Below are 19,664 nucleotides of genomic sequence, written 5' to 3' on the forward strand. Positions count from 1 at the left end.
CCCCCCCCCCCCCTTCCCCTTCCCTCCCTCCAGGCGCTGTCTGGCGCCGAGGGTCCCGCCCCCACCCGCTCTCGCTCCTCCGCCTCCGCCCCCGCCCCCGCCCCCGAGGAGGTCGCCTGGCGGCACTTTCCTGGACCTGTCCTCGACCTGTCCGAGACCCTTCCTCCGCCCTTCCTAGGCGCTGACGGGCGGCCGCTTCCGCGCGCGCTGGGCGGACGGCACTGCGAGCGACGTGGCGCCGGGGCGGCGAGTGCGCGTCTACTGGCCCGAGGAGCGGCGGTGGTACGTCGGCGAGGCGCGCGAGATCCCGCCGAGATGCAGCCGAGATGCAGCCGAGAGGCAGCCGAGATGCAGCCGAGATGCAACCAAGATGTAGTCGAGATGTAGCCGAGAGGCAGGCAAGATGTGGTCGAGATGTAGTCATCGAGCGCTGGTTCGTTGACCGGGTGAGTTTGGGCTGGGCCGTGGTGTGCCGCGTCTCTTCACGCCTCTAGCTGTGAGCAGGTGCGCGAGGTGGACGGCGAGAGCGGCGAGAGCACCGTCTTGTACACGGACGGCGACGAGCGGCAGCACTTCCTCGACGAGGAGGCATTCCAGGTCGAGTCTGAAGTCGTGCTCGCGCCCTTCTTCTCGTCAGTCCATCGACTGAAGAGCGCCGCCTTGTAGGTCGAGGCGGAGGCGCCGGCGGAGGCGGCACCGGCGGCGCAGCCCTCTCCGCAGCAGGCAGAGGCGGAGGCTGAGGCGGCTGAGGCTGAGGCGACAGAGGTGGCCGAGGCGGAGGAGGAGGCGGTGGAGGAGGCGGTGGAGGAGGCGGCCAACGACGAGACGGGCGAAGTCTTCAAGAAGAAGGAGCAGGCGGCGGCGGAGGAGGAGGAGGAGGCGGAGGCGGAGGGCCCCGGCACGCCTCCCGGCACGCCGCTGCCGCCGGAGGCGGAGGCGGAGGCGGAGGCGGAGGCGGAGGCGGAGGCTGAGGCGGCGGAGGGGGCGTGAGAGGGGAGGGCAGAAGAGGCGCAGTGCGGGTAGGCGAGACCGGAGAGGCAGGTTGCTTGAGCGAGGCCGCCGAAACCGCTACCCTAGCCGCTACCTACGCGGAGCCGGCGGCTGTACGTGCGAGGCGGGCCGGGGTACCAAAGCGGTGCGGCAACGGCGCATCGCTCGTACAGACCCATTTTTTCTCTGTGTATTTTTGCATAACGCTTAACGGTTTTTTCGGCCACCTCCGGCTCCGCTCTCCGCTGCCGCGCTGCGCGCTGCTGCCGCCTCCGCGCTCATCACCTCCGCCCACGCGCCACTCAGACTCTAAGTTCTAAAAAATTCTGCCCTTTTCGTAGAATAAAAAAATCAGCTCAAATTCGTGGAAGTCCGAGACTGGAGGCCAACTCGGACCGAGATGCATCCGACCGACCCCCCTCGTGCGTTCTCCACAACCAGCCCCAGCGTCTTGGCTCACCATTCTTCAGCGACGAGCGGTCCATGGGCCCGATAGTTGCCCCCTTCCGGCGCCGCCGATCGGGTACCATCGTACCTCCCAGGTCGCTGCTTAGCCCGACATCAGTGCACGACATGCTGGCCGAGACGGAGGAGGATTCTGACGCCCGACTCTTGCGCCTCCTTGAGGCTCTGGTGAAGAAGGAAGAGGCCGAGCAAATCGCCCGCGACAACGAGCTGCTGGCGTGGGGCAGAGGCGAAGCATGGGTGCCATGCGAGGCGGAGCCAGTCGACTGGCCCGACCCACCACCGTACGAGGATCTCGGCATCTTCACTCTGGAGTGAGTGGTAGAGCTCTCGCTGCGGCGCGCTGCGAAGGCGAGCGCGCCGACGTCGTCCCTATTTCTCGCGGTCTCTCCCCTGAGGAGAAGCCGTCGAGCCGTCAAGTAGTGTCGAACGTGAGGGTGCAGCCTAGACGCGTGCCCCGTGCCATCGACTCTGTGCGCGACGCCTGATTTCTTGTACACTGTTATTATGGCGGGGTCGTCCGGTGTCCGCGCAACCCATTACGTGCAGATTAATCAGAGATTTACGTGAGTGAAGAACCACGCGAGAGACACCGAGACGCTGGCGTTTTGTCTTTTTTGAGACATGCTCTTGCTCAATCCTCAAACGGAAAACGGTCACGAACTTGGATCTTGTGGGGTGACGACCGGGGTTCCGGGTACCGGGCTCCGGGGGCGCCCCGCGAGAGACTCTCTAACTCTATCTCTCAGTCTGCACGTGCGTAGCCTGTGTATGTGCCAGGCGGGCGGCGAGACAGCAGTGAGTCTCGGACCCCAGGAGGAACCTCCCAATAAAACATGGTACTGGGCTCTACAGAGCCCACGCTGGGTTCGATCATGGCAGGGCGGGCCAGGACGTCGCGCCGACAGCCAGGAGCGAGCGACGCACAGACCCGTCCAAGCACTCCCTTCGCCGCTGCACTCAGCCCTCTCCAAGTGTGTGCGTCTGGCCGTCTGCCTGGGCGCCGCCGCGCCCGAGGGCACGCGACGGCGAGAGGGGCCTCGCTCACGTCGCGCGCAGGTCGATGAAGGTGAGCACCTCGGCGTCCGACGCGGCGGCGAGCCCGCCGTGCAGCGGCGACACCTGAACAAGAAAGGCGGCGGCTAAAACCAGAAAGACGAGGCGGCGGCGAGTCGCAGCGGCGAGACGTGGAACGAGTTGATCGGCTGCTCGAGCGCGACGAGCACCTGCACGTCACGACTCCGGTCATTCGTCGGTGTATGGAGCAGCCGATCGGCTGTTCGAGAAGAGCCTGCGACGCGGTGCCCTCCTCGGCGCGCGCGACGAGAGTGCCGTCCGAGGAGCAGGAGAGGAGGTCGCCGAGGGCGAGCTGCGCGTACGCGACGCACCAAACGTCTCCGCCGTGCGCCTAGTCTCGGACGATCTCGGACGATCTCGCGTGGTCCCGCCCTCGCTCCACCACACGGCTCCTCCGAGCTCCCCGAGGTAGGAGGCGCTGCATCTCGACCGCATCTCTGCCGCATCTCGGTCACATCTCTGCCGCATCTCTGCCGCATCTCTGCCGCATCTCGGCCGCATCTCTGCTGCATCTCTCCCCAAGGTCGGAGGCGCGTCCGCCGCCCAGCCGGAGGTCCCAGCCGTAGAGGGCGCCGGAGCTGGCGCCGGCGGCGACCCGGTGAGGGTGCTGCGGGTGGCGACTGGCCGCCTACAAGGAGAGGGGGGGGGTACAGGCAGGCGGTCGCCTGGCCGGTCTCTGCTGCGACAAGGCCACGGGTGCTCGAGACGCCGGCAGGAGGAGGTGCCGCGTCGGCGCCGATCTCGGGGTGGTCTCGGGTGATCTCGGGCGATCTCGGGGTGATCTCGGGGTGATCTCGGGGTGATCTCGGGGTGATCTCGGGGTGATCTCGGGAGGGCAATGCTTTCTTTGGGCTTGGGATATCTCGGCTATACTCGGCTGCATCTCGGCTGCATCTCGGCAATACTCGGGTACATCTCGGCAATACTCGGCTATGTCTCGGCAGGGCAAGTGCTTCTTTGGTCGTGGACGTGGGGGGACAGAGGTGGCCTCTGGTGGCGGCAGGAGGAGACAAGGCGGGTGGTGGCCTGCAGCTGCGGCGAGCAGCTCATCGGAGTGCCGAAGGAAGGGAGGAGCCTGACAGCGAGGTGCGGTGCGATGACACGGCGTGATGGCCGGAGTGAGTCACACACACACACACACACACACACACACACACACACACACACACACACACACACACACAGAGAGAGAGAAAGAGAGAGAGAGAGAGAGAGTCCCACAGTGTCAGCAGGGGAGCAGCCTGCTTGTTGGCCGCCGCAGGTCTCGCTTGTCCCAGAGCGAGACGCACGCGCCCGCCGTCAGCACCTCGTTCGGCGAGATGCAGCCGAGATGCAGCCGAGATGCAGCCGAGACACAGCCGAGATCTGCCGAGATGCACCTCGTTCGGCGAGCACCACTCGGCGCTAAACAGACAGCTCTCCTCTGTCACGATCGCCGCCGCCATGGCGCCTCCCTCGGCGGCGTGGAGCGAGAGGAGGCCGCCCTCGCCGCAGCTTGCCAGCTGGAGCCCGTCCGGCGACGCGTCCACACTCAGCAAAGCGCCGCCGCCGCCGCCGCCGTCGCTCCACGCAGGCGTCAGCCGCAGGGCCGGGCCGGCGGCGGCGTCGGACGGCGGCGCGGCGGCGTCCAGCGCCGCCGAGAAGCACGAGAGGGAGCCGTCGCTGCCCGCAGCGCATACCACCGGAGGCGCCACGCCGCCGCCGCCGGCGGCGGTGAGGCCGAGGACGGAGGCGGCGTGGTGCGCCGTCGCGAGCAGGCGGGCTGCTGGCGCCTCGGAGGCGGCGGCGGCGGCGTCGTCATCCATCTCCACGTCCTCCGGCTGCAGCGCCACCGCCCACAGCTGGACGCAGTTGCTCGGCTCGTCCCACGTGCCGGTGGCGACAATGCCAGCGCCGGCGGAGCACTCGGGCAGCCAGCGGACGCACGACTGCTTGCGGCCGAGTGAGCGCGTCTGCTTGATGCTCGAGCGCACGGGCTCGTCGATGTAGCACTCCTCGTCGTCGAGACGGAGCATTGTCGTTGAGCGGGAAGCGGCGAGTACCCGGAGCCGCAAAAAAAGAATTTTAGGCGGGTGATATCCTTTGGCCGCGTTGGGTAGCGAGGATTGGTGTGACGCGATCCACGCAGGCGTGTTTTCTGGCGGCCGACCGTCAGTGCACGGAGTTGCCCCTTCTCCGACTGCCCCGCTAGTTCACGAGTTTCGCGGGAGTGACCCCATGGCCATGCGTCAAACCCGAGACCTAGCGCGGGTGGGTTGGAGGGGGCTCGCTGCAAGGAAGGGCGGTGTAAGAGGCCGATCCCCGCAGTCCGCCCCGTTCCTCCCCATCGGGCCGCGTGAGCGGCCTCGCCTCGCAGATTCGTTTTCGCGCCTGGGTCAGGCGCGCGGGGCATCCCCCGGGTCGCTCGACCAGCGATCCGAGGAGTTGGCCGCTATGAGAGGGAAAGAGCGGGGCCCCTCGACGCCTCTGTCCGGCCCTCCGAGGTGGCATGAAGGTTGCAGCGAGAAGCGGCGAGAGACTCTGCGGAGAGAGATAGGAAGAGGCAGACTCCCTAGGGTGGGCGACGGCTAGCGCATCACACACCTCTCCTTAAAATCCCTGTGTGGTGGCGGCGTGCCGTCCTCCCATCGCTCCCTTGGCTTGTCTGTTTTCTTTCTTTCTTTTTTCTTTTCTTTCTGCTGCTACACCGACGCGCAATCCAACGTCAGCCCCCACAAGCGCTCGCGACACCACCAGAGGTACAACTTCTCGTTGTACGTCACGAGAGAGAGCGCCACCGACCACACCACGGAGAGCACGGCGATGATGGCAACGTAGCCGCTCTGCGACCGGTGCGAGAGGGCGGCCGCGGTGGGGACAGGCCGGCGGGCGATGAAGAGGAGCTTCGATAGGTCGGTGTGGCCCTCGAGGATGCGGGCGAGCAGCATGGGCACGACGATGAAGGGGCGACAGGGGAGGAAGAAGGCGACGGAGAGGAAGTTGAGCTTCAACTCGAGCAGCTCGTCGAGCGCGACGAAGGGCCGGAGGACAGCCTGCCGCAGGGCGTCGTGCACCATCTCCTCCACCTCCTGATTGCCCTGCCCCTGGCTCTCGAGCGCGTCGCCCGAATGCCTCTTCACCTGCACGTTGCGGTACGGCCAGCCGCGGAACGTGAAACGCAGGCAGCCGATGCTGTCACAGTCGTACACAAAGATCGTCGCGAGGAAGCGCGAGACAAAGTCGCCGATGGCATCGCAGCACGAGCACAGCAGCGTCGTCTCGCGCATGAGCACGTCCAGCCGGTTGGCGATGAATGGGACGATCGCCGTCATGAGGATCTCGATGAACGGGTAGACAACAAAGGGGCCAGTCAGTGAATTCTCAAAGACTCGTTCGCGCTTGGCCTGCGGCAGCCGCTTCTCGAGGCAGAAGAGCGACGCGGGACCGACGAGCGCGTATGACCAGTGGCTTGCGCAGCGCTGCAGCAGCACATCGTCGGGCTCGGACGAGGGCGGGTCCCACTGCGGGACAAAGGTGAATGCAAGGATGGCAAAGGCGCCAATCTTGCCAAACGACTCGAGCGCAACGTGCGCCGTCACTGCTGCGTGGTCGTGGTCGAGCCGCCACTCGTGGTTCTGCACCGAGGCCACCCAGCCGCCGATGGCATGGGAGACCGCCTTGAGTAGCTCGAAGGTGAGGGCCATCGTGATGTCCGACCCAACCTGGCAGACAAAGCCGAACAATCCGTGCTTGTGCATCGGATGGTCGCAGTCGAGGTGGACACAATCGCCCCAAACGAAGGCCAGCCACGCATTAAATTGCACCTGTGCTAGCAGCACGCACGAAACGAGGGCAAGGAAGGCGAGATAGACAGGCACCGAGAGCAGGACGGTCCGAAGCTGCGATGTGCCGCACTCGCGGCGGTAGAGCGGGTTGGGCACACGCGTCGCAAAGAGGTCTGGCTCATGGTACCGATCGAGCACCTCGTCGCCGTCCTGCGCGACCCACGCGACGCGCAGAGACCACACCGCCAACGCCGCCTTGCCCGCCTCCCACAGCCAGCGGTCCCGCCTCGGCCGCCCATCGGGCGGCCCGACGCCCAACGCAAGCGCAACGCCAGAGAGGAGAAAGGCACCCCACATGTGCGGCACGAACCAGTGCGACCAGGCGAGCGCATAGGCTGAGTCGGGCCCGTAGGTGTCGCGCAGGAGCCGCTCAGTGATGCGCCCGCCCTTTGGGGACCAGATGCCGGTCGCAATCGCCAGCCGCTGCAACCGCGTGCCTGGCGAGGTCCAGCGCCACCATTGGCCGACGACGGCGGAGGGACCGAGCAGATCTAGGGTGGTGAGCCGCCGCTTGGACGCAAAGCTGCCGTGCAACGGCCACATCCACATGGCGTCGCAGCAGCCATCCTCAAGCGCTACCCGATGCGTGCAGGCGCATTTCCGGCTCAAGCGGGACTTCATGCTCAAGGTGACCCTTCCTAGACCCTTTCCCCTAGAGGAGACCAACCACCGGCTTAATGTGACGCGTCAATGCTCCAGGCGCTCAACGAGCTCGGCATCAAGGTCCTCACGCCCAAGGCGACCTTCTACCTGTGGGCCGACGTGAGCGAGCTACCGCCGCCCCTCAACAACGGCGTAATCTTTTTCGAGCATTGCATCCGATTCAAGGTGAGCGCCGCGCCTTGGGTCTCGGATTCGTGTCACCCGCACCCCGCTGACCTGCCTCCTTTTGTAAAAGGTGATCGTGGTGCCTGGCATCTTCTTTGACGTGCATCGTGCCGAGATTTCGGACTCGTCTCACCCACGCCTCGGCTGACCGGGCCTCGTTTGTGCAGGTCAACCCCTTCCACCGCCGCCGCTTCAACAAGTCGCCCTATATCAACCACCTGCGCATGTCCTTTGGGCCCGCGTGGCCAAACCTCAAGATGGCGGTGGCGGGGATGACCGAGCTCGTCGCCCTCGCCAAGAGGGGCGACCTTCCACCCCTCGAGTTCCGCGGCAGCACCGCCGCGCCCCTGCTGTCGCCCGAGCCAAAGGCCCGCCGCTAGCAAGCCGCTGCCTTCGCACGCGCCCCTCGACTCGATGTCCTTCAGGCGCGGCCGCGAAGGGGCTCTCGGCCGATGGGCGCGCCAGACACGCGGTTTCGACGCGGGACGCTCGGAATGTATGCGCCCGGAGCAAGAGAAGATCTTGCGCACATGTGTACAGACGAAGCACGCTTGTGCTGGGTGCTCGTTTTTTTTTGCTCTCGGGGGCGGTCGAGTACGAAACTAAGTGCAGGATATTTTTTGAGAGCGCCTTCGTTGTTAATAGTACAAAGTGGACGGTAGATTTTTTTTTGCGCCGCCCCAGCCGCAGGAAGCAGGGGAAGCGCATTCGGCGGGAAGCGCAGCCTGCGCACTGGTTCGCAACAGGCTCGTGTGTCTACATGCTCTTGCGTGCGCTCGCCCTAGTCGTCGGCGCCTCGGCCTCAGCAGAGATCAACTGCACCTTCGCGCCGATTGAGTGCCCCGGTGTGTCATGGGACCTCACGCCGCTCCAGCAGCTCACGCACTCCGCCGACCTTGAGGTCGCGGCTGCGGCTGGCGAGGTGCCGGACGAGCACTTTTGGCTGGGCGTGTGCCGGTCGCCAATCGAGGCGGGGCAGTGCGAGACACTGAGCAACATCTCCGACCCGGCAGGGCTGCAGGTTTGGCGGTCAGAGGCTGGCGGGGAGGAGTGCGCGCCGCTTGGATCGCTGTCGACAGCGGCGTGGAGCATGGCCTCGCCGGGCAACGAGGCGGAGGGGGTGCTTCTCTCCTTCTCGGGGGGCGCGGCGGGCCGCTCGATGGTCGTCCGCTTCGTCTGCGACAAGTCCATCCCAAAGGCGCGTGTCCTGCGATAGATAGACTCGACGGGCTCACCGGCGCGGGGTGGACGCAGGACAGATGCTGGCGGCACACATGGCGACACAGGGACACACGGACAAGACACCCCCTCGCCTCTCCCTGCAGCCTGCCGACCGCCGCCGCTCTTTTCTCCTCCGCCGCCCGCCTCGCCTACCGCCTCTCCCTCCCTGCCGCCTCCCACCCTCCCCCTCGCCTTCTGGCCTCTCCCCGCCCCGCCACCTCTCCACTCGCCACTCCCCTCCCTTCGCCATCACCGCTACCCTCACCGCAGCCTCCCTCACCGCCACCGCCCCTCACCGCAGCCTCCCTCACCGCCACCGCCCCTCACCGCAGCCTCCCTCACCGCCACCGCCCCTCACCGCAGCCTCCCTCACCGCCACCGCCCCTCACCGCAGCCTCCCTCACCGCCACCGCCCCCTCCCTACCTCCAAAGGCGGTCCTCACCGAAGCCACCGGCGGCAGCCTCAAGTACAACCTCACGGTCCGCGCCGCCGCCGCCTGCCCGGTCGGTCGCTGCACAGCACCGCAGCGCGATGGCGGGTCCGGGGCGGCCACCTTCTTCGGCGTGCTCCTCGGCGGCGCCGCGCTCTACCTGGTCGGCGGGATGGCGTACAACGTGCGCAGCGGCGTGGAGGGCATCGACCGCATCCCGCACTGGCACTTTTGGCAGCGGGTGCCTCAGCTGGCGGCGGACGGCGAGCTGCAGCCGAGATGCAGCCGAGAAGCAGCCGAGAGATGCGGCCGAGAGAGGCAGGCGTATTGTCTCTTATCTGCAGGTGCCTCCGACGCCTATCGCGGCGCGCTGCAGCTCGCGCGTTTCGGGCGCAACTATGCGCGCGCGTGGAGCGGCGGAGGTGGGGCGGTAGGGAGGTGCTGGGCCGCCCGTGCCCGGCGTCGCCTCACACCCAGCCGGCCTCGTGAGCAGGTAGCAGCAGACACGAGCCGCTCCGCGCGGCAGAGGCGACCGAGTGAGGCGCGGCCGAGGAGGAGGAGGAGGAGGAGGAGGAGCCGTCACCGATCGGCGACGAAACACTCCTCCGACGCGCCCGACTCTAGTCTGCGCCCGCTGTCGTCGCTCCTTCCGTCGTTGCCGTCTCCAGCGTAGCCCGTGAAGTTTGTTGTTTGCCCAGTGTGCCATTTGTCCGTGTCTCCCCTCTCTCCCTCTCCCTCTCCCTCTCCCTCTCCCTCTCCCCTCCTCTCTCCTCACCCCCCCCCCCCCCCCTTATAGCCACTTGGGCCTAGGCGCCTCCCCCTTCACCTCACCGTAGCTCTCACTCAGGCTGTCCCCCAGACCGCGAAAAAAACCACAGTTTGGTGCGATTAGTGCGTAATGGCGTAGAACGAGCACCCCCTTTGTGAATTTTGCCACATACCGGTCTGGCGCCAGTGTGCGCGCAGTGCTCGAACTTTACCGGTATGAGACCGGTATTTGGTGATATTTTGATTAACTTTGAAGTGGTATGGTATAGTGGTATGCGAAAGTGGTATGCGGAGTGTTGATTAGTGTAGCGGCTGTGGGTGTGGTCCCAGGAGGCGAAGCCATGCAAAAGTGCGGGTATTACCCGGGTATACCTGGGTTTTTGCAGGTATACCCCCGCAAAATACCGGGGTATTTTGCCGATTTCGCCGATTTTATTAGCTACAAAAATGCACTCGGACTCGCTTTGGTTTCCGTGAGGCAGGTGGTATCCCATACCACTTTTTGATTAGTGCAGGCCTAGGGTTTGATTAGCCAAAAACTCCCATACCGGTAAAGTTCGAGCACTGTGTGCGCGACAAGCAGCCCCAGCCGCCTCTCCCTCTCTTTCCCCTCTTCTAAACTCCCAGAACTATCAAGAAAACAAAAACGACCTCACCCCCAGCTATAAATAAGGAGGACGGAGCCAGCCCTCCCTGTTGTGGCATCGACTCTACACGCTATTTCGACAAGAGTGAAGAGTCCAGGACATGTCCATCAGATTCAGAACTTTCCTGGGGGGTGGGAGCCGCTAAACATAATTCATAATTCCCGCGACTGCCCCCGGGCGGTCGCCGCTGCCGCCCCCACAGGGCGGTTTCGGCAAGTTTCATTATGAGTCGCCAGTTCGACCTAGAGAGGGAGAGATTTTTAGAAGCCAACAAGAAATGTGTCACACACAGTGATTTGGGCTCTTCTCTCTCGACCTATGGATTCGACTCTCGCGTCTCGGGGCTTTTTCTATCGCCCGCCGTTCAAGTTTCGGGCGCTCATGCCTAAGTGTGAACGAGTTGCCTTCTAAGGTGGGTGGGGTTGCGCGAGCACATGCAGGCTCGCGCTGCGCTGCGGTATAAGGTGGGCCTGGCCTACCATGGCAATGCCGCTGAGACCGGTGAGTACTTGTACGACCCGAGCTACGCGCCGACGCTGGACATCGGACAAGTGGTCCACACGCTGAACAGAATGTTCATTCAATCTCAATGTCCCACCCGCACCCCCCTGGCCCTGCGCGCGGGCCTTCTAAGCCCGCGGGTAGTCTCCCCCCATCCCCAGCCAGGGCCTCCAGGGCTCCAACCTCTCATAGACCAGCGCAAAGCGCCATAGGACGTATTTTCTTGTCAATAACAAGGTCTGTGAACGGGACACGCCAATCAGAACTACATGTACCGGTTAAACTCTGAAAACTTGATTTCATCAAAAGCTGAACGGAGGTCAGGTTACGGCGGGCACGAGGTTGCAGCCCCAGCACGTTTGCCAGTTTTCGTCTACAGCCTGCAGCTCGATGCTCTTCCCGACGCAGTTGGCGTTGCTCTTAGCGCTCCCGCTCTGCGAGTGCTTCGGGGTGCCGCCACAGGCGACGGTAGTCGATGAAGTAATGTTCGACAATGTGTCCGACCTTTCTGCGGGCTCAGACGCCAGCCAGAGGACCCAACGTTCGGCAGGCACATACTACTATGTGCACTCCGGCCAATATTGCGCGCAACGTGGCTCGAAACGCCCATCGACCTGCGGATACCAGACAAATTCCGGAGGTTACTGCGCCAGACGGACTGGCAAAACGCGAAGACCTTGGGCGAGTTACAGGCGCTCGTCGCAATCAGAGTGCAAGCAGGCATGCGACGCAGCTGAGGATTGCAACGCGTTCGACTGGAGTCCACATCACGGCGATTGCGCGCTTATCGTCGGCGGCCACACGTGCACTGCAACAACACCCCATTCGGAGTGGAACTCCTATTGGCCAGCGCCGTGCTCGATCTCGCGTCAGGCATGCCAAGATGCGTGCAACTCGGCGGGTTTCTGCTCGGCCTTCGATTGGAGTCCCCACCACAACGATTGTTTTCTGATCAAACAGTGCAGCTCGACCACGGCGCACGGCGAGTGGAATTCGTATTGGAGTAATGTTCCGATTCGAGCCGCGTACACGAGCATTTATGAGGCTTGTGAGGAGGCTTACTTTAGTAACCTACCTTGGACCCACTGGTATGTCAAACGTGGCTGCAAAGCCTTTGTTGGAAAAGTGTATCCCGGAGTCGGGACTTCGGAGGGGCGGTATGAACTCGGAAGCGACTACGACGTCAGCAGTTGCATCGATCGTTGCAACATCGAGGTGTACCCCGACGATCCCCTCTACATTCAGAGGACCGGGTGCAGGCACGGATGCACAATCATGACTTGCTACAACTCCGACTGGTCCCCTTCAGGATTGCGGGTCGCAGGATCGCCATGCTGATGAAGTCGAAATGCTCAACGCAACTACTACCACGTATGCAATGACCCCACGGGCATTTGCTACGGACCGAGCCATTACGACTGCATTCAGTACTGATCGGATACGACCCAGGACCGGTGGCGAGCGGGGCTATCGACCCAGTGGCGAGCGGGGCTATCGGGAGGAGGCATGGGGGAGGAGGCAGCGCGGGCGGCGAGCGCACGCGCGGATGGGGATGAGGGCGGAGCCGAGTGCGGCATTGGTTGGGAGGGTCAGGTGGAGAGGGCGGGCGGGGCGGGGCGGGGCGGGGATGCGCGGGCGCTAGACAGGGGAGTGAGAGCTGCCTCGGGGAGCCAACACACCCACAGCACGTAGGGCATGGGTTGAGCTAGGGGTTGAGGTGGTGTCGCACAAGGCGGAGTTCGATGCTAGGTTCGATGCCCCCAGCAGCTGTAATGACTATTGCAATAATGTGTACGCAGACGCGATAATTCTAACGGCGCCATGGTATTCGGATTTTGCTATTTGTTCATGTGGGGGTATATGCCAGATTTGTCAATGGTACCGCGTCTCCGTCTGCGACGGGCGCCTTGCGTCCAGAGCCCGCACTTTTCGTTTTCCTCATGTGTTTCGGGTGTGCGCACAGGGATTCGGGTTTCATGGCCAGGCCGGGAGAGAAGCAGTGTCGTGTAAAGAGGAGGGAGGAGGTGGAAAGACGCGTGAGTAATTCCAAATGAAAATTTCTTTTCCTCGTGCTGAAGGAAGCTCGCATCGACCCGCACCGCGGGCAACACTGCGCCGCCCGCCGCCCGGGCGCGGCGAAAAGAAAGAAAGAAAACGGACAACCCAAGGGAGGGATGGGAGGACGGCACGCCGCCACCACACAGGGATTTTAAGGAGAGGGGTGTGGTGCACTAGCCGTCGCCCACCCTTGGGCGTCCGCCTCTTCCTATCTCTCTTCGCAGTCTCTCTCCGATTCTCGCTGCGACCTTCGTGCCACCTCGTGGTCGCCCCCTTCTCGTCGTGCTCTCCCTTGTCGCTTCTTCCTCTGTCGTGTCGCTCTCCTCTGTCGCGCGGCGAAGATCGCCGTCAAACCCCGTGCTTTCTTTTCGACAACAATGTAAGTGTGTACATGCTTGGTGGAGCAGCCCCCCGCTTGTCCGCCCGCCGCATCGGCGCCGTCGCTCTGCTCGCCGTCTGCTGCGCCTCCGCGGAGCCCGCGGCGGCACCCCGCTCGGTGCTCGTCGCGTGGCCGCCGGAGCCGGAGGTGCGGGCTGCGCTCCGCTACGTGATGACGGAGCTCCGCCGCCTGTCAAACCGCTTCCGCTACGCCTCGCTCACGACGTGCCACCGAGCCGAGGCTGCGGAGGTGGACGGCGAGCGGAGCCTCTTCCTCGACGTCGAGTTCGACATGCTGCGCGGGCAGCCCTCGAGGCACAACGTCATCCTCTTCAAGGACGGCGACGGCGCCGTGACCAGCATGGCGCTGGACGAGTTTCCGCACGTGGAGCTGCGGGAGCCGCCGGACCCGGACGTGTGAGACCCCAGATGCCCCTCCACCCGCGGCTGGCACGCCCTCTTCCCTCTCTCGCGCCAGCCTCTCGAGGCCTCGCTGTGTGCAAGCACCCTACTCGGGCGCGGCCCTCGATCGATGATGTCGAGCTCTTAGCTTGCCCGAGCTCCCGCTGATGTCGGCGAAGCGAGCCGTGTCGCACACTGTTGCCCATGAATCGGCATGGCGACGCGCGCTCCGTCTCCAGCTGGTGCAGTGACGGGCTGAGAGGTCTTGCGGGGTTGCGGCGCGCCGCTCGACGGTGCAGTGCGGCCTCACCACACACTGTCCGACCGTCCGTGTCCGCACGCGCACAGACGGACCTCGTTCGGGCATGCACACACGACTGTCACACTGCCTTGCCCAGCAACGTTTTTGCTTTCTCTCTTCTTCTGCGTTGCCGTTGGCCGGCAGCGCAGGGGGCCAGTTCTCTTTTTTTGAAATGTGACGGTGCATTCTTTCAATGACTAGAAGGCCTACCCCTTTTCCTCGCTTAAAGATATTGTGTTGTGCGGGGCCGCGGGGGCAGGCCGGAGGCCGCCGGCAGACGAGAGCCAGTCTAACGAGGCGGACACAAGCCAGTAGGCACAAGCGGCAAAGCAAGGGCATCCGAATCAGAAGACACGACAGGAGTGGCTTTGCGTCATGTCCGTCCTGTCATCGGCGAAGCTTGGGCAACGGCAATGTCGTGGGGATGGGCGGTGCTGCAACCGGCCTTGGAGCCCTCGTCTCATGTCGAGAGCTGATCGTCAGACACAGTGGAGGCTCCGCCGAGTTCAACGAGTTGGTCATCAATCAAGCGGCCCTTGATGCGCCCTGGCCCCCTCCATCTCATGTGCGCCATGCAAGCAGCGATCACTGCAACGCTCGCCAAAGCAATCCCAACAATCGGCAGCAGTGCCTGCGGCAAAGGTTCGCTTTCCAACGGGACGCCGTCGCCTGAGCCAGCCTCGCCAGAGCCTAGGTCGGCATCGCCGTGGAGATCAGGCATGTGGCTCTCGGCGGCGGCGGCAGGGAGGCGGCGGTATGAAGTAGCGAAGGCAAGGCGAAGGACCAGCAACAATCACGACGACTGGACACCGTGAAGCATCACGTCTTTTTTGGTTTGTTGTTTATTTTTTTCAATTCTTTCGGCCTCGCGAGCGTGACCGCCGTGACCTCGCCGCCTTCGACAAAGTGACTACTCGCGAGCTTCTCTACCAGGTATGGCGGACACTGATCTCCTCGAGCAGTCCGCAGGGGTCGTGCATGCGGCCCAGAGCGGCGACGAGGCGGCCGTGCGTGCGTGGGTCGCCGGCGGCGGCGACGTCAACGAGACGCTGGAAGTGTTTGGCGCCGAGTACCGTCTGCTGGCGTGTGCCGCGGAAGGCGGCCACGAAGACGTGGTTGACCTGTTGCTGCAGCTCGGCGCGGAGGTAAACTGGCAGTGCGGCGTCGGCGGCGCGTCAGCGCTGACGGCCGCAGCCGAATACGGCCGCCCCGCCGTCGTGCTGCGCCTGCTGCGGGCGGGCGCAGACATGGCGATGCGAAATGATTCTGGACAGACGGCGCTGCAGCTGGCGAAACGAAGCGGCAATGCCGCGTGCGTCGACGCCTTTCGGAGGTACCTCGAGGAGATGAGGGACCAACGCCAGGCAGCGGGCGGGGCGGGCGACGCTTCCTCGGCCGATGCGGCTGCGCCGTCGCCGCAGGGAGGCGGAGAGGGCCGCGCGGTGCTTCCTGGCGAGGCTGTGAAGGCGGCGCTTCGAGAAGGCAACGAGCCGGCACTGTTGGCGTGGCTCGGCGGCGGCGGGCGGGTCAACGCGACGTACGATGACGACGCCACGCTGCTGATGAACGCCGCCTCGTTCGGCCGCGATCACGTAGTCGAGTTGCTGCTGGGGGCCGGCGCGGAGATCGACCTTCAGGACAACAACGGCTGGACCGCGCTGATGTACGCCGCCCTCGACGGCCAATCCACCGTCGCATATAATCTCTGGAGGCACGGAGCGGACATCGACCTGCAAGACAGTGAGGGCTTGACCGCGCTGATGCACGCCGCCCGCGCGGGCCATCCCGCTGTCGTATCCCAACTGTTGCGGGCGGGCGCAGACATGACAGCACGCGATGAGTTTGGCACGACGGCGCTGGAGATGGCCAAGGAGAAGGGCCACGCCGAGTGCGTGCGCGCCCTCGAGGAGCATGCAGAGGCGGCGATGTCTGCACCCACCCGCCCAGTCTCGCCTGCGTTGGCGGTGGAGGAGGGCGGCGCGGTGCTTCCTCCCGAGGTTGTGTCGGCGGTTGCAGATGGCGAAGAGCCGGCGCTGTTGGAGTGGCTCGGCGGCGGCGGGCGGGTCAACGCGACGTACGAGGAGGGTGATGCGACCGGCCTCACGTTGCTGATGACAGCCGCCACCTACGGCCACGAGAGGCTGATTGACCTGTTGTTGCAGCGAGGCGCGGCGATCGACCATCAGACCAGCAACGGTTGGACCGCGCTGACGCATGCCGCCATCAACGGCGAGACCGCCGTCGTGCGCCGCTTGCTGCAGGCGGGGGCAGACGTGGCGGTGCGCTCCTCGAGCGTTGCGACGGCGGCGGGCGGCAAGACGGCGCTGGAATGGGCCGAGGAGAAGGGCCACGCCGAGTGCGTGCGTACTTTCGAGGAGCATGCGGCGGCGGAGGCGGCGGCGAGAGAGGCGGCGAGGGCTGCAGAGGCGGCAGCGAGTGAGGCGGCGAGGGTGAAGGCTGAGTTTTATGCGGTCCGGCAAGCGCTTATAGCGGGCGACGAGCCGGCGCTGTTGGCGTGGCTCGAAGCCGGCGGTCAGGTCAACGCGATGCCGAGTCAACGTGACCTCACTTTGCTGATGAACGCCGCCCACCTAGGCCAAGAGCGGGTGGTCGAGTTGCTGCTGCAGCACGGCGCGGAGACTGACATGGAGAGCAGCAAAGGCGTCACCGCGCTGATGCTCGCCACCGCCTGCGGCCACGCGCGGGTTGTCGAGCTGTTGCTGCAGCGCGGCGCGCAGGTCGACATGCAGAACAGCAGCGGCAACACCGCGCTGAAGTCCGCTGCCCAGGAAGGCCACGAGCGGGTGGTTGAGATGTTGCTGCGGCACAGCGCGGAGGTCAACTTGCAGGACAGCGACGGCGCCACCGCGTTGATGGGCGCCGCCCAGCATGGCCACGAGCGGGTGGTCGACTTGCTGATTCGGCACGGCGCGGAGGTCAACCTGCAGAGGAGCGAAGGCTGGACCGCGCTGATGTTCGCCGCCCACGAAGGGTGCCCCGCTGTCGTGCGCCGTTTGCTGCGGGCGGGCGCAGACACGTTGCTGCGCTCCCAGGACAACTCTACCGCACTCGGCATTGCCTCGAACGCCAGGAAAGCTATCCCGAACCACAACGGCTATTCCGAGTGCGTGCGCGCCCTCGAGGACGCGGCGGAGGCGGAGGCGGTGCGGCGCGGCGACGCGTTGCTGGCCGAGATCGAGGCGGAGGAGGAGGCGGAGAAGCGCGCCAAGGTCAAGAAGGGCAAGAAGAAGAAGAAGGGCAAGGGCGGAGGGAGTGGCGCCGCGGGGCCGTCGCAGGAGCCAGAGGCGGGAGCGGAGACCGCGGCGGAGGCAGCGGCGGAGGCAGCGGCGGGGGCGGCGGTGGAGGCATCCGAAGCGGCGGCTGCGTCGGCGGCGGCGGAGGAGGTGCAGCTGGCTGCGGCGCTCGAGGAGAGTACGATGCTGGAGGACGAGGCGAGGCGAGGGGCCGACGAGGCGTCGGGTTCCGCGCCACAGGGCGCACCTCAGCCCCCCGAGCCGGCCGCAGAGAGCGAGGTGCCCCCCGAGCTTTTGTGCCCACTCTCCTTCGACGTCATGACGGACCCGGTGATCTGCGCCTCGGGCCAAACCTACGAGCGGTCTGCCATCGAGAAGTGGTTCGCGATGGGCAAGCGCACCGACCCGATGAGCGGTTCGGTGCTCGAATCCACGTTCCTGGTGCCAAACGTAGCGCTACGCAGCATGTGTCGCAGGTACGAGCAGAAGGATTCATAGCCAAGGGGGGTGAGGGGGAGCGCCGAGCGCGCACTTACGAGAGCAAGGATTGTGGGGGGGCGACGGAGCCACGATTCAGCTGTGTATCTACGCACAACCAGCGGAGCCCATCTAGATCTACCTTGTCTTAGTTATATCTGTTATAGATAGTATACGCGTAGCCGTAGTACATAAGAAAACACGCATCTCACGGGACTACCGCTCGCAAAGCACGCGTCTAACACAGAGCTCCCTGCCCGGAGACGCACACAAAGCGCATACAATACACTCACAAAGCCGCCCCCCCATTGCGCAGACTCGCAAGGCCCGAGACGCAAGCACAACCCGCGCCTCACTCCTCACGGCCGCACACTGGAGAGGCAACCCCCAGCCCCGCCCCCTGAGCCTCGCACACTCCCCACACTCAGCTTACCCCCGGGCTTCACCTTTTTTCCAGTCCTCCCTCTCTGCTCTCCGGCAACCTCGCGCCGGCCCGCGAGCACACCTCCGCCCGTAGCTCGGGCAGGACGTGGCGGTCGAGCGAGCAAGCGGGCGCCCATTCAGAGGGTCTCTCGAGGTTCACCCTCGCCTCTCTCGCCTCTCGGGGGCGCACACCCCCCGGAACCAAACCGTCTCTCATGTCGAGCCTCATGGCGTCAGCAGCTCGAGGCCGACCTCGCGTTGGGTGGCCGTCGGCGGAGCGCCTACCAGCCGCCGAATCGCTGCGCGACGCCGGCCTCGGCCGGCGCGGCAGGCGCCGCCTGCTGCACATTGAGCGCCGCTGCCGCCAGCTGCGCGTAGGACGCCGCCACCGCGAGGCGCGCCGCCTGAGACGGCGGCGGCCACTGCGGCAGCGGCGGCAGCGGCGCTGCCTCGCCCTTCTTCTCCCGCGCCGCCGCCAGAGCAGCGGTCGGCCCCTTCGCCGCCGCCGCCGCTGGCTGCTTCGCCTCCGACTCCGGCTCCCCGCCCGAGAGCATCTCCGCCGACGGGCCCTCCTTCTCCCGGCGCACCTTCGCCGCCTTGGCGCCCTTCTTTGGCGCCGCGCGCGCGCGCTTGCGCTTGCGGGAGGGGGGCGGCGGCGCAGCTTCCGGCGCGGCGCTCACTGCCACGCCGGAAGCCTCCTCCGCGCCGGTCAGCCGCCACCTGCGGCCGTGTGTGCGCACCAGCGCCAGGATCTTCTCGTCTTCCTCCTTGCTCCACGGCTCACGCGCTGCCTATTGATCAATCCATTGATCTCTTGAACCATCCCTTTGATAGGCCGCAGGGGTGGAGCAAGCGCTGCCGCCTGCTCCGCCTCCCACGCCTCGAAACCCGCCAGCTTGAGGATCACGCGCGGGGCCTCTTCGCCGCCGCTCCCCTCCTCCTCCTCCTCCACCTCCTCCTCCTCCTTGCTCCGCTCGAAGCGCTCCTGGTGCCGCTTGAGTGCCCACGGGTCGTCGCGCGAGCGCTTGTCTGCGCGGTGCGGGCGAGGAGTGGGTGGGGGCAAGAGGTGGGGACTCCTCGCCCCGCAGCGACTCACTTTGAAACCAGGTCGACACTCGCCGGGGAGTCGTCTGCAGCTGCTCCGCCAGCGAGGCGCGAGTAGGCGCGGACGGGTACGGCTCGCGGCTGTAGACGGACTCGAGGAGCAGCGATCCGCCGGGAGGGACCTTCCACCGCAGCTCTGAGCTCGCCGACGAGCTCGCCGACCGTCTCGGTGCCTCCTCCTCGTTGTCGATCCCCTCCTCCTCCTCCTCCTCCGCCACCTCCACCTCCTCCTCCTCCTCCTGCTTCTTCTTCGCCCGCTTGGCGAGCCGCAACAGCTCCTTCGGCCCCGGCTTGCCTCGCGCAACCGCTGGTGCCGCCGGCGGGGCGGCGGCGTCGGTTCGCGGCAGCGGCGTTGGCTGCGGCAGCCGAGTTGTCGCGCTCCAGCCTGCCGCCGCACCCTCGCCGCCAGAGCCGCCGCCGCCGCGCCCCTTGAGCTGCTGCACCCCCTTGCGGAGGATCTTGTCCTCCTGCGGGGTAGGGTATAGGGCATTCTTTCATTCATCAAGTGGTTACTG

At 65.4% G+C, this 19,664-nt stretch overlaps 9 protein-coding genes across 9 annotated transcripts in view; 6 read left to right on the forward strand and 3 right to left on the reverse strand.

Annotated features, from left to right (window-relative positions):
• The window catches only part of EMIHUDRAFT_463393 (hypothetical protein), a gene marked incomplete at both ends in the record, with an annotated part of 2,027 nt that extends 1,037 nt beyond the window's left edge, over window positions 1-990 (forward strand). The window contains 3 exons of the mRNA XM_005778062.1: window positions 34-111; window positions 505-597; window positions 667-990. Coding sequence (XP_005778119.1) covers window positions 34-111; window positions 505-597; window positions 667-988 — 493 coding nt within the window. The remainder of the gene's footprint in view (window positions 1-33; window positions 112-504; window positions 598-666) is intronic.
• A 1,509-nt stretch (window positions 991-2,499) lies between these two features.
• Window positions 2,500-4,547, reverse strand: EMIHUDRAFT_100648 (hypothetical protein; the record flags this gene model as incomplete). The annotated part of the gene is made up of 4 exons (XM_005778063.1): window positions 2,500-2,577; window positions 2,693-2,863; window positions 3,154-3,160; window positions 3,928-4,547. The coding sequence occupies 4 exons, from the start codon at window positions 4,545-4,547 to the stop codon at window positions 2,500-2,502; spliced, it is 876 nt and encodes a 291-aa protein (XP_005778120.1).
• A 2,499-nt stretch (window positions 4,548-7,046) lies between these two features.
• Window positions 7,047-7,564, forward strand: EMIHUDRAFT_205770 (hypothetical protein; the record flags this gene model as incomplete). Its single annotated transcript, XM_005778064.1, has 2 exons — window positions 7,047-7,184; window positions 7,352-7,564. 2 exons carry the CDS (start codon window positions 7,047-7,049, stop codon window positions 7,562-7,564), a joined length of 351 nt encoding a protein of 116 aa, XP_005778121.1.
• Window positions 7,565-7,944: 380 nt separating this feature from the next.
• EMIHUDRAFT_205771 (hypothetical protein) lies at window positions 7,945-9,376 on the forward strand (the record flags this gene model as incomplete). The annotated part of the gene is made up of 4 exons (XM_005778065.1): window positions 7,945-8,388; window positions 8,838-9,077; window positions 9,213-9,258; window positions 9,330-9,376. 4 exons carry the CDS (start codon window positions 7,945-7,947, stop codon window positions 9,374-9,376), a joined length of 777 nt encoding a protein of 258 aa, XP_005778122.1.
• A 1,766-nt stretch (window positions 9,377-11,142) lies between these two features.
• EMIHUDRAFT_205774 (hypothetical protein) lies at window positions 11,143-12,186 on the forward strand (the record flags this gene model as incomplete). The annotated part of the gene is made up of 2 exons (XM_005778066.1): window positions 11,143-12,005; window positions 12,096-12,186. 2 exons carry the CDS (start codon window positions 11,143-11,145, stop codon window positions 12,184-12,186), a joined length of 954 nt encoding a protein of 317 aa, XP_005778123.1.
• A 1,015-nt stretch (window positions 12,187-13,201) lies between these two features.
• EMIHUDRAFT_205775 (hypothetical protein) lies at window positions 13,202-13,609 on the forward strand (the record flags this gene model as incomplete). The annotated part of the gene is made up of 1 exon (XM_005778067.1): window positions 13,202-13,609. The coding sequence occupies one exon, from the start codon at window positions 13,202-13,204 to the stop codon at window positions 13,607-13,609; it is 408 nt and encodes a 135-aa protein (XP_005778124.1).
• Window positions 13,610-14,351: 742 nt separating this feature from the next.
• On the reverse strand, window positions 14,352-14,711 carry EMIHUDRAFT_205776 (hypothetical protein; the record flags this gene model as incomplete). Its single annotated transcript, XM_005778068.1, has 2 exons — window positions 14,352-14,581; window positions 14,702-14,711. The coding sequence occupies 2 exons, from the start codon at window positions 14,709-14,711 to the stop codon at window positions 14,352-14,354; spliced, it is 240 nt and encodes a 79-aa protein (XP_005778125.1).
• A 2,710-nt stretch (window positions 14,712-17,421) lies between these two features.
• Window positions 17,422-17,613, forward strand: EMIHUDRAFT_60224 (hypothetical protein; the record flags this gene model as incomplete). The annotated part of the gene is made up of 1 exon (XM_005778069.1): window positions 17,422-17,613. A coding segment is annotated over one exon (192 nt), but the record flags the coding sequence as incomplete, so codon positions are not given.
• Window positions 17,614-18,326: 713 nt separating this feature from the next.
• The window catches only part of EMIHUDRAFT_205778 (hypothetical protein), a gene marked incomplete at both ends in the record, with an annotated part of 11,824 nt that continues 10,486 nt past the window's right edge, over window positions 18,327-19,664 (reverse strand). The window contains 5 exons of the mRNA XM_005778070.1: window positions 18,327-18,413; window positions 18,633-18,743; window positions 18,830-18,940; window positions 19,161-19,285; window positions 19,547-19,616. Of these exons, the coding sequence (XP_005778127.1) occupies window positions 18,327-18,413; window positions 18,633-18,743; window positions 18,830-18,940; window positions 19,161-19,285; window positions 19,547-19,616 (504 nt within the window). The remainder of the gene's footprint in view (window positions 18,414-18,632; window positions 18,744-18,829; window positions 18,941-19,160; window positions 19,286-19,546; window positions 19,617-19,664) is intronic.

The sequence above is a fragment of the Emiliania huxleyi genome, assembly GCF_000372725.1.
Source record: "Emiliania huxleyi CCMP1516 unplaced genomic scaffold EMIHUscaffold_25, whole genome shotgun sequence".
In the NCBI taxonomy this organism is placed as follows: Eukaryota; Haptophyta; order Isochrysidales; family Noelaerhabdaceae; genus Emiliania; species Emiliania huxleyi.